The sequence below is a fragment of the Mixophyes fleayi genome, chromosome 5 (genome assembly GCF_038048845.1).
Source record: "Mixophyes fleayi isolate aMixFle1 chromosome 5, aMixFle1.hap1, whole genome shotgun sequence".
In the NCBI taxonomy this organism is placed as follows: domain Eukaryota; kingdom Metazoa; phylum Chordata; class Amphibia; order Anura; family Limnodynastidae; genus Mixophyes; species Mixophyes fleayi.
In genome coordinates, this window is record NC_134406.1 from 97,306,132 (window position 1) to 97,319,200 (window position 13,069).

Sequence of the window (13,069 nt, forward strand, 5' to 3'; positions counted from 1 at the left end):
AAGTCTCCAGTGACATTCTACTGTGCTATAGCTCATACAGAAACAGGAGGGGTGGCATTGTTCTTTTCACTCTCCAGTCTTCAGTCACATGGCTCTTGTCACTCTCCAGTCTCAGTCATCATGATACTAATGCCTCTACCTCATGTGCAAAAGCCTATGTTCAAGTGTATAGTGGTTTTAAGTCAGGGAAACAAAAATGTAAATAACAACTTGTATCTTTCTAAAAAAAAAAACACCTCTCTAATAAAGGTGAAAGTTTAATATAGAAAAACATAAAATTTCCAACATGCTATTCTACCCAAAATATTACCAAGCATACCGGCATCTGCTAGCTCCCTTCTCTCAGCTAAAACTCAGCACCTGCAATCTACACTGTTATCATACTCACCCTTATCAGTGTGTACATCATCCTCAAACAATATAAGTTCATTCCCGCTGGAACCCACCATCACGGAAGTCTGTGTAATTTGATGTAATTGTCGGTAATGGCCTTTCTCATGGAATTTGTAGTTCATACTATGGAAGAGCTGTCACAATTTTTGGGCAATTCTTTTAAACTAAACCAAATGTCAAAATGTTTTGCAGACTCATCTGCATCACCACTGGGTGTCTTGGGAAAGCTAAGTTTTTTTACTAGCAGCAATTTTCAGAGAAATTGAAGGAGGAGATGTCATTGTGTCATTTGAGCTGTCAGCTTGCTGACCGGGAGCTCATTGCATCTCTTGAGATCTGGGTCAGTTGGAAAGAAAAAGAAAACATAGCTCTTAAACCTAGGCTCAAGCACAGTTGCCAAATGGTAATTATCTGATTTCAAGATGTTGATAACTCTTGGATCTTGGCAAAGCGAATAAAGTACTTAATCTACAAGTCCAACATAATTAGCTGAATTGCTTTGTTTCATTTCCTTCTTCAATTTCTCTTGCTGCTTTTCAAAAAGTTGAATTAGGGGAATCACTTGACTCAAGCTAACAGTGTCTGCACTCTCTTCACAGGTGACTACTTCGAGTAGTTTCAGCACCTTGCACAACACGGAAAATATTCTCCACTGTGCTGGACTAAAGTACATTCCTCCTAAATTCGATTATTCTTGCAGCTGCTGCATTCTCCTACATGCTGTTTCACAATCCTGAAAATGACCCTATATATTTTGGGACACAGACAGCATCTCCTTTATGTCAGTATAATTTTTTAAAAAGTTCTGTACCACCAAGTTGATTGTGTGAACAAACCAGGGAATGTGATGGAATTCCCTCCGCTGTAATGCTCTAACAATATTGGTGCACGGCGTTATCAGAAATCACATATCCTCAGGAGAGTCCAAGCAGGATAAGCCATGTTGCAATGACATCCCTTAGTTTTTCAAACAGGTTATCAGCGGTACTACCTCTGACCTGCACCTTGTCTCGTCTCTGATAACCACCTCCCACTCCCGCCTTCAACACTTCTTCTGTGCTGCTTCCCACTTATGGAATTCCCTACCACGCACAATCGGACTTTCCCACAGCCTTCAAATCTTTAGATGCTCTTTGAAAATTCACCTCTTTTTTAAAGGGGACCTTATCCTCGATAACACTATTCACACTAATGCACCCTCACAACTATCCCAGTCTCAACTCTGAGACACACTCAATCCTCTTGTTTCAGCTGTGCTCTCTTCCCTTTAGAATGTAAGTTCTCTAATGAACAGGGTCCTCCATACCCTTTGTTTTCCTGTCTCCATTCATTTTGTCTATTTTAATATGAGAGTAAGTAGGGGCGGAAAGGGAAGAGATGTGTACTTGGGGCACTTGAAGACCAAAATAAAATATAATATATACTTTATTTTTTTGCATTAAAATAATGATTCATATATCTTAAACAACTTTAGCGAATTATTAAAATTTGAATATTGTCTGTTTTGTCTGTTCTTGTTTTACGTATGTCTTGTTTTATGTATGTCCTTGTCTTCCCTACAGTACGGTGCTGTGAAGCACTGTGGTGCCTTACAAATCTATGATAATAATAATAATATGCCTCTTAGTGAAGCAGATGATACACAGAGTAGCCTGTCTATGAAAAATGCAACGTTCTTGGGTACATACTGCTGCTGTCCCTGCTGGTGAAGGCGAATCACCAACCCAGTGGGTTGTTACAATCATATAATCATTAGTTTGCCCAGTTCCGCTTGTCCACATATCGGTGGTTAAGTGTACAGTGGGTAGAATGACATTTTGTAGCCCAATAATTACATTTTTACAAACCTTCTGGTAGAGGTCAGGATTAGCTTTTCTAGTAAGATGGTGTCGTGATGGAATTTGGTAACTGGGACAGAAGACCTCAAGTAACTGTCTAAAACCAGCTGCATTAATAGTGGATATTGGATGCAGATCTAATGCTAGCATAGTCGCCGTGGTGTCTGTGATCCGCTTTGCGATTGGGTGACAGCTTTCATACTTGCTTCCTCTTGCAAAGGATTATTTAACAGTCAATTGTTGCTGATGCTGGACTGCTTGTTGTTATTTTTTAGCATAAGTTTCTGATTTTCACAAGAGCCTTCCATGAACACGCTTAAAATGGCGTAACATGGATGAGTTTCCTAGATGGTTAAGGTCCCTACCTCTACTGACTGTGGCTTTACAATGTTGCAAATGGCTAGACAACTGTTGTCACGATTTGTATAAAAATAATTCCACACATAAGAGGTAGATTTTTTGGTGTTATGCTCAAGCATGACAATGGCCTTCTTCTTATCACTGACAAGAACTGCTGCAGTCTTTGTTTGAAATTGTATGGAATATAATATTGTGACCTGTGAGGTGGTCAAATTTGACTGCAAATGACTTGAAATTAGTGTTATTGAGGTTAATAATAATGCGGGGGGAAGCAAAATTATGTGATTTTAGCAAAAAAAAATAGGGATTTTAGAAAAAAATAGGGATCCAAAACCAAAACACGCAAGGACGGTTTTGTCAAAACCAAAACCAGAACACGGGAGTCCTTGAACAACTCTACTGAGTCAGGACACTTGGCAATTCTAATGAACAATGACCAGAGGAATCCACAAATTCCACATAATCCACCAATTCCACATTGAGTTCCTGGGAGGTCAAAACCCTTCGACCTATGAATGAAGACCTTAATACTATAACTGTGCATCTTTGTAATGTCACTGTTTTTTCCAACTGTACTGTGCATAAATTGTGTACCTCTGGCTTTGGAAATCAAAGCGTTCTCATAGAAGCTAACAGGTGCATGTGCATGTATACAACATTTTGCCTTTTAATATATTTTTCAAAAAAAACCTTTGTGCTTTGGAACCACAGCGATTGCATCAGCCAGTCCTTATTGGTGATGATAGTTATGAATATAACAGCAGATTTGTGTGATTCTGGCTCTGGAGAGGTAGGTCTGGAGTAGGAACAATAAGGGCATGTTTGCCCAATTGCAAACATAAGCAGACCGGGAGACAGAGGAAATACACCTGACCAAGCCATGTTATTGCGGGCGGTCAAGTTCAAGTGCGAATAGAACATGAAGATGATGGGCCTGATTCATTAAGGATCTTAACTTAAGAAACTTCTTATTTAAGTCTCCTGGACAAAACCATGTTACAATGCAAGGGGTGCAAATTAGTATTCTGTTTTGTACATAAGTTAAATACTGACTGTTTTTCATGTAGCACACAAATACTTAATAGCTTATTTGTACACTGAAATTTAAAATTGATATTTGTGTGCTACATGAAAAAACAGACAGTATTTAACTTATGTGCAAAACAGAATACTAATTTGCACCCCTTGCATTGTAACATGGTTTTGTCCAGGAGACTTAAATAGGAAGTTTCTTAAGTTAAGGTCCTTAATGAATCAGGCCCGATGACTGTCCCAGCAACAAGTAACCACTTATGGTTGGCTGTTTGAAAATACTCCACTGATGCGGATCTCATTGCACGTGTATATATTATGCGCGTGACAAAGCAATTTCTTGTATGTTCTCATGACGTGAGATGGAGAGTTGTCTCCCCTTATTAGAGAGGTTTTTAAAGTTTTATTGATGCCTACTCGCAAACAAACCAAATGATTATAAATGCTTGGCGTAAACCGGGCGCATATGATATATTGCAGTAGATGCAGCCTTGCATATGCCCGTATTTGCACTTTATTTAGTGAAAACAATTTGTGCCTATGATTTGGGGTAGAGATGCTTAAAATCTGCATCAGCCTCATTGTTTCTATTAAGATCCTTTATGTGAATTAACATTTATTTTTGGTCAGATTACCAAAGAGGTCAGTAATTTAATAACATAATGTTATCTGCACAAGTGTGCTGAAGCCCATGACTATCAGTCAGACATTTGCCCTATAAATGGACTGGAATGCTATTGTTTGCAGCATAATAAATAAGCTTTGACTCTATACTTGTTTCATTCTTGCGGCCATAAAACTTGATTAGAAAATTTGTACTCTCGGGGGGCGTGGTTTGGATGCCATCGTAGCTGGCAGCAGTGTCCGTGAGCTCCCTGCATAGAGTCACCCTTGCTGGAGAGTTTCTCTTCTTTGTCTGGCCTACAGCTTACCTGTCCCCAGCGCATGTGGTTGTGCCCACCTGGCGAGTCTCTGGAGGACCTCCGCTCAGAGAAGAGAGAGATATAGGACCCTTGGCCTGCCTGCTACTTGCGAGCCGATACTCCCACCGGGCCTTTCTTCTATCTGCCTGCCGCGGGGGTGCCCTTGCTGACTGGACTGCCTATCCTGCACTGCTGGTGGAGGTTGCCGCACTCCGGATAGATCCCTGGTACTGCCGCATATTGAGGCCTACTTCCGGCCTTGAATCCCCAGTGACCAGCTCCTGGAGACCCTAGGGAGGCAGCACTTCTGGCGGAGGCGGGGCCACTAAGGGAACGCTGTTCGTGGCCACTGCACCTAGAAGCACTCTCATAGCCAGATACCTTGCCTGCACCTGCTTTCTGGTGGTGTGGGAACGCTGGGAGCAGCTGCTGTTCGGTCGGAAGCCTACTTCCGGTTTGGAAGCCTCGGCCTCAATTGCTCACTTCCCCACCAACGAGGGACTTCCGGAAGAGGTGGGGCTACGCACAGCCAGACACTGGCAATTTACAGGCACCTCACTGCCCGACTCTTACTGGGCTGACCTCACAGACCATCTATCAAGCTACTTTCTGGCAAAATAGTGCTATATAGAAGTAGCAGTGGTCCTAGCAACTGTGGAACCTGCTGTGGTGTTCTTCCCTCTGGTAACCCTTACCTATTTACTATCTTTTGTTATAAGTGCTCAGCGGCAACAAAGTTCACTGTAGGATACCTGGCAATGCAGTGTATTGGCATTCCTGTCACCACTCGGCTGAAAATAGTTCTGTACTTTTTGTGGATCACGGTTATCCCTTCGACATAATAATAGAAGTCTTTTGAATTAACATGCACGATACCCACCCAGTGTGACACTCTATGCAACAAATCGTCAAACGGAGTCTTTCCTTAAATCTTGCTGGCTTTACATACTGGATAGTCTGTCATGGCTCCCAAAAATATTAAGTCACTCTCCTGGCTTAAACCAAAGTATGCTTCATGGACACCTTCTACTTCAAGAGACTCTCCTCCAGCGGTCCGGGCCAAGGAGTTAGATATTCCCCCTCTACGCTGTCCTGCTTCTGATCTGGGAACGGATGCTGCACTAGATGCTCCGTTAACATGTGTTCTGCATTCTACCTTACATCAGATTCTAACCGCTCTTCGGGCTGACCTGACTTCTGAAATGAGAGCGCAATTGGAGGCTTGAAATCAGATATTACTGAAATTGGAGATCGTACAGACCACCTCGAGACAAAGATGGGGAAGTGGTTGCTTCTCATACCGACCTTTCCTCCTCACCTCATTCCCTTCAGAGTGAGGTTGCCTTTCTGAGAGGTAAAGTGGCGGATCAAGAGGACCGCTCTCGCAGAAATAATATTAAGATCAGGGGCATCCCAGAATCTGTCTCCAATGCAGACTTACAAGATGATGCAGTTTCTCTGTTTAAGAAGCTATTTCCTGCAGGAGACAATAGGGACTTCCTCATTGATCACATTCACCCCCTTCAACATCCTGGAGCCGTGCCAGGGAATGTTCTGAGAGACACCCTGCTTCGGGTTCACTTCTTTCATTTCAAGGAGGCTATACTTCGAGCGGCTCGAGACCCGGGCAATGCGTCGACGCTGGGGAATTTGCAACTCTTTCAAGACCTGTCACTCACCACCATCAACCAAAGAAAAGCTTTACATCCAATAGAGACAGCCTTGCGAGCAAATGATATTTCTTATCGTTGGGGCTTCCCGGTTAAGCTGCTGGTGTGACATGAAGAGTCCTCATATGTCATCTTGTCTCTTGAAGCTGGCACCAAACTCCTAGAGGAATGGCACATACCTCTTCCACCTAGTACCCGCTTCTACAAAGATCCCGATTCAATCAGAATGGACTGTTTCTAAAGACTGAGGTCTAATATTTCGGTTAAACCCGTAAAGTCCTACAACTTCTACCTCTGGCTTGATAAGTATAATTATTAGCACTCTTTGTGCCAAATGTTTAGTACCTTTCGCTTGTATTATTGTGCTTTAAAAATCTTGATGCATAAGTTGCGAAGTGTATCTATTAGGTTTACCTACGGATAAGTAAATGGCCATGCGGGGATGGGGATGTCGCAGTGGGTGGCCTGGTGCTCCCGATGGGCGTACATCCCTCCTCTCATTGTTCATATTGTTCACATTGTACTGTTGTAATATGGTTTTTTACAGTATATCAGAGGTTCAGTTTGATGTTATATTGTTGCTACATTGCTGCTGTTTTCTTTCTTATTTACCCTTTCCTGAGTGTTACATGGGTGGGATCTTATTCTTATTCCACCACCTCCCCACATGGTACCCAGTTTACCACATGCTTCCCTATGGAACAAATACTCTGACCCCATTCTACGGGTTAGTTCAGTTTTTTTCTTCTTTTTTTCTTTTGAACCCTTCCACCCTGGTTTCCCTTCTCCTTGGATCCCTCACATTACACGTTTTAAGAATAGATCAGGCTCACTAGCTATATCCTTCTCTTTTCAGGTCCCATAACCTATGGTTTGGTTTTACTCTTTGAATGTTAAAGGACTTAATTCCCCAAATAAATGTTGATTGGCGCTTATTACATTCCATAAACGTAGAGCAGATGTTATAGCCCTGCAAGAAACACATTTTTCGACCCGTGCTCCCCCCCCCCCAATTTAGGGACCCAAGATATCCCCTGGGACACTTTGTAGTGGCCCATTCAAAAGGAATGGTGTGGCCGTGCTGTTCAGTGCTCGTGTCTGTTTTAACCTAAAGTTAAAAATAGAGGATAAATCTGGCCAATATATAATTCTGGTTGGACTTCTAGAGGATAAACAGGTGACCTTAGTTTCCTTATATGCTCCTAACTCCCGCCAAATCCCTTTCCTTAAGTCATTATGTGAAGAGCTACAGAAAGAAAGTAGAGGCCACCTATTCTTGATGGGAGATTTCAATCTGACCATAGATCCCAAAATAGACAAGTCTAGGCCATTACGATCAACAGGTTCTGATCCAACTCTAGGTCCTTCGACAGCTTTTCGTAAGTTATTAGCAGAATATGATCTCTATGATGTCTGGCGGATCCAATCTCCGAATGTACAGGACTATACCTATCATTCTAGTGTACACAACACATATTCTAGAATACACATGGTTCTGACTGGCAAATGGTCACTACAACACACTAACACAGTTAATATCCTCCCTATCATATGGTCAGACCAAGCCCCGATAGAGTGGACCTGGAATTTAATTCTTACTAAAATCCCCCCGAGACCGTTGCGGATGCCGGCCTATCTACTTACTTCCAGGCTCGACGTGTTGGAGGCATTGTCACAATATATTCAGGTGAATAACCCGGAGGATATATCTCTTTCTACGCATTGGTTCAGCCATTCAAATAGGTGCACGCTTCAAAAAGCAATACCTTTTTCGGCAACATATGCTTGAATCTACTCTAAATACTCTAGAATCACAGAACCAGACACACCCCTCTAAAGCCCTCCATAAATAAATAAATGATGTTAGGAAACAAATTAATACACTTTTTATATCTCAAATTAAATCAGCCCTCACTAAATTGCGTCAGAAATTTTACTCTATGGGCAACAGAGCTAGTCGGCTTTTGGCTTGCAAAGGTAAGCAAGCTTGAAATCGAGTAAAAACTCTTCACGACTTTAGGTGTAACAAGATCCTCAATCCCGCCGACATAGCAAATCAATTTGCTAGACTCTATATCTTACAGGATGACAAAGACACGGTACAACCATCAGAACTGTCCATATCTGCTTTCCTTTACCACCTTAACCTTCCCCGCGTTAGATTTTGACAGTTTGGAGCTGATTAATCTCCCTTGGTCTCAGAGAGAGGTTGAAGAGGTCATCAAGCAACTCCCTAGGGACAAGGCCCCTGGTCCGTAAATTCCTTTTATACCACATTTAGGTCGGAGCTGGCACCATTTCTTACCAATCTTTAAAATAACGTTCTGATGGGGGGGTAACTTCCCAGCTGAGATGTCAGAAACGCAAATAATAATGATCCCCAAGCTTGGTAAGGATCACTCCGATTGTAAGACCCATAATGTTACTGAATACCGACCTAAAAATTTATAGTTGATAGCTGATCGTCTGAATCCCTTGTTACCTCAGCTGATCCACCTGGACCAGGTGGGCTACATATTGGGTCTCCAGGCGTCAGATAACACACGGCGCATTCTAGATGTGGTTGACCTTTTGTCTGAGACTGGAGAGGAGCTTGTTATTTGCAGATGACGTATTCTTATTTGTTACCTGTCCGAAGACCTCGTTGTAAGCCTTGAAATGCATCCTAGACGATTACAGTTCGGCCTCATTTTATAAATTGAATATCACTATATCTGAGGCCCTTCCTATTAATATACCGCAATCCTCACTATTGTTTTTGCAAAAGAAATTCCTGTTTGTCTGGGTAAAAGACTCTTTGCCATATCTGGGTATACATATTCCCCCTACTTTATTCTCAGTATTCGAAACCAACTTCGATCCAATTTTTTTACATCTTTTCTCCCTAACCAAGAATTGGCTTAACTTCGAGGTCTCCTGGCTGGGCTGTATAGCTGTCTTTAAAATTATGTTATTACCTAAATTAATGTATATATTTCGCACTATTCCTTATATCGTACCAAAAAGATTGATGGCCTGCTTTCATACGCTAATGATGTAATATATGTGGTGACAGAAACGTCCCTTTCTTACCCATAAACATATGGCCTTATCTAAACAATGTGGGGGACTGATGCCTTCACTGAGCAACAGTCGGAAAGAATTTATGTACTCTCCCATTGTATGTCTAATTGCATTAACCATACAGTGATGCAGGTCAAACTTATCAACCGGCTGTACCTTACCGCGGAGTGGTTACATAAGTTCTGGCCAAGTCAATCAAAACTTTGCTGGCGCCAGTGTGCCCAAATAGCCGATATTTTTCATGTCTTCTGGTCATGTCCGGTGCTTCAGCCGCTGTGGAGCGAGGTATTTGCCTTGATCTCAACTGTTTTAAACACCCTTGTTGCTCCAGATCCAGCCCTAGCTCTACTTCATGTATACTCGACCTCCATTCCAAAGCAGGATCGCTACCTCCTGGGACACATATTGATACCTGCTAGAGCGGCAATAGCACAAAACTGGAAGTCTCACGTTTCCCCTACCATTACCCGAATCATTTCTAAGATGCAATATAGCTTTGAGATGGAAACAATAGATATGCCTTATTCCTCATCTGCATCAGCCCCTATCATGAGATGATTTAGATGGCACGAATATAACAAAGAAGGCCCCAGGGCTCCCCAGGATGCTCTTGATTCCCAAATAACTCACTCTCCAGCGGCCCTTATAGAGTCCCCCCAGCCCACTGACCAGTTCTTATCCCCTGGTACTCCTTCCATGATGGAGGCATCTTCAGACTGTCAAAATGAATGTTAATATGTCTTGTTGTATTTCTGTATTCTTAAATGTAAGTTGTTGATATTGTGAGCCGTATCTCAACTGAGTGATTTCCTTCCTCCTTTCTTATGTGTTTCCCTTTGTGTGTATTTTTTTCCTTTCCCTCTTTTCTTCTGTACCCCATATACTTTTGAAAATGTTGAATAAAAATATTGATGAGAAAAAAAAAAGAAATTGTACTCTCATTACATAAGGTTGTACTACTAAAAGAAAAAAAAATAGATTTTCTTTTTTATTAGTACGTAAATGTGATATTTTTAATAAGGAATGTGTTAACCAAATATAGCAATCCAACTTTGTTAGCCACTAGACTTTGCACATTTCAGGGGTAGGTTATTACAGTGAGTAACTCCCATGGTGTTCAGTGATGGGAAAAGAGGAATGATGAGAATTGGCACCTACTATGAAAACCCTGCAATTGGAGCCTCTTACTCATGTAGAATGTGTGGTGTCCAGCAAATAAAGGTGGACAGTGCAGTAGGCAAATAATTAGTTCCATAGCATAGTGATGTGGTTCCCCCATGGGGAAAGGAGCCGCACAATTATATTGACATTAGACTAGTTTTGAGGGCTCACCTGCCTTGGGTTGTCCCAATCTCTGGAGCACTTTGAGACATGGGAGATGCTAATCCAGTCTCCACTCTTCACTCTCTTGACTTTAGTTTACTGAGACTCTTGTCCAGAATTAATATGTCAAATAAAATGAACAATCTTTAATAGCTTTCAGTACTACTCAATTTGTGTGTAGATAATTATGCGCTGCTCTGGTCTCGTTAAAGACTTTAGAGAAACTTAGGACCTGAATCTGCCGCTTCTGTATTTACTATATTCATCCACCCTTTCCTATCCCTGTCCCTTCAAGCCGCAGGCAGTTGTAAGTGTCATTTGCGTTCAGATATGAATTGCAAGCAATTGTGTTCAGTGGCATAAGTTCCATTTCTGAGCATGCACAGAGCTATTATACGCACGATATTGCACGCAAAGTGACATGTCCAAACGTGAATCATGCCGTAAGTTTCTGAACATTTGCAATACAAAATATGTAAGTTGAGCATTATTTCCCATAAACGGTTTTGAACAAACCTATACTATAATAAGTAGACATTGCAAATTACAAATAAATTAAATAAATTGAGGAAGAATAACTCACCAGTACAATTGGAAACGATTACGGCATGTGCTTTACTCTTTGCCCATATGGTTCTTATGACAATGAAGTAAATCACACTGTTGAAAGAGAAAGATAAATAAGTATAAATTTTTTTCAAATTTTTTAATAATAGTATCTGAATACCTTCTGATTTATTTACATAAATCCCTTAGTTGCCTAGTAAAATAATGAAAAGTCTTTGCATGCAGAACTATATGGAACCACCTGGCAAAACGAACATAGTCTGAAAATGAACGGCAGGTGGTTGCATTGCTAACCTTACTTCTCTGTGGAAATAATTATTTGGTATATCCACTGCCATTGCACTCAGATGCAGACTTTGTTTTCTCAATCCCATGTTCTTCCTACATAATTCTGTTTATTGACACATAATTAAGTTTGCAAATGGCACTAAATTTAGACATTTCAATCTGAAATTACATAAGTGCCAGTTTTACTATATTTGACATCTAAAAGTATGGATTGGCTCTGGATCATGCAAGCCTTCCAAAGTAGTGGTCAAGTTTTCAATAGAAAAAAAACAAGAGCCCTACCAATAGGATATGCAATTTCCCAGTGGCTATGGTGCTGAAATGTGCCCATTCCTGGTATGTACAGTCCTGACCTTAAACTTAATTCTTCTTATACTTGCTTTGAGTACTCATAATATAATACAGACTCAGTAGCTTTATTTTTTCTGGCTTCAAGATTATAAAAAGAAGGCAGAAGGTATACATAGCCTTTCCAACACTGTTGCCCTTTTCAATGTATTATTTAAATTATTATTATTCTTTATTTATGTGGTGCCACAGAGTGTCTGCAGCGTCATACATAGTGCATAGGGAAAAACAGAACACAGCATACAGGAAAGTACAACAAACAAAGCAATGTGCTGAGGACAGGTAGACCGGGCAGAGAAGTATGAGTGAATAAAGAATGCTTGGCAGCCAGAAAGGTGAAGGAAGAGTGGTGGGTAGTGAACTAAAATAGGATTGAGCGGAGCCCAGGAGTGTGGGTGCAACTAGCAGGATCAGAGCCACTAATGGAGGAGTGAGGAGAGAAGGAGGACCCAGAGTCGAGGTTGAGGAATGAAGCTGGGTTGCTGGGAGCAACAGGAAGGTGACAGAAGGAGGAGCACACAATCTAGGGTAAGGGGCAGATTAGCAGGAAACACCAGGGATGGAGTCAGGGTGAGAGGACAGGAAATCTGAGTGGAGAGCAGAAACGGTGTCTAGAGTAGTGAGGGGACTAGAGATCTGAAGGGAGAGCAGAATAAGGGCTTTTGAAATGAGAAGGTAAGGAAGAAAGAGGGTGAGGTGTAAACTAATAAGTGAGGAAGGATAAAGAAAGTGAGTTGACAAGGGAAGGTGAGAAGTTAGAAGTAGGAAGGGTAGGCAATTCTGAACAGGTGGCTTTTAAGGGATCATTTGAAGATTTGCAGGCTAGAGGATAGCCTGATAAAATGAAGGAGGTTGTTACACAGATTGGGGGCAGCAATCTTGAATGCGTGAGTGAGAAGTGGTAACCACATGAGAAGAGAGGCGGCAATCATTGGTGGAGTGTAGAGTGCGAGAGGGAGTATGGATGGAGATGAGGTTGGATAGGTAAGGAGCTGTGGATTTAGAGACGTCCTTGTAGGTGAGGGAGAGGAGCTCAATGAGGATTTTATAGCGGAAGGGGTGCAAGTGGAGTGCTTAAAAGAGAGGGAAGGCAGAATTGATGAAGATTATTATTATTAGACTAGAGGTGAAGATTATTCTCATTGTATTGAATAGACTTTAGGGGGGAGGGGGTTTCACAAATCTGCTGGTTTTCCTGTAATTTTATGTGCAGTTGGCTGAGTGATGTAAGAGACCGCTTCTGATTGGCTGCCTGGCTATCCAC

General features: G+C 41.6%; 1 protein-coding gene across 1 annotated transcript in view; it reads right to left on the reverse strand.

Moving 5' to 3' along the window:
• The window catches only part of NPSR1 (neuropeptide S receptor 1), a 322,819-nt gene that overhangs the window by 92,743 nt on the left and 217,007 nt on the right, over nucleotides 1-13,069 (reverse strand). The window contains exon 6 of the mRNA XM_075211286.1: nucleotides 11,186-11,262. Coding sequence (XP_075067387.1) covers nucleotides 11,186-11,262 — 77 coding nt within the window. The remainder of the gene's footprint in view (nucleotides 1-11,185; nucleotides 11,263-13,069) is intronic.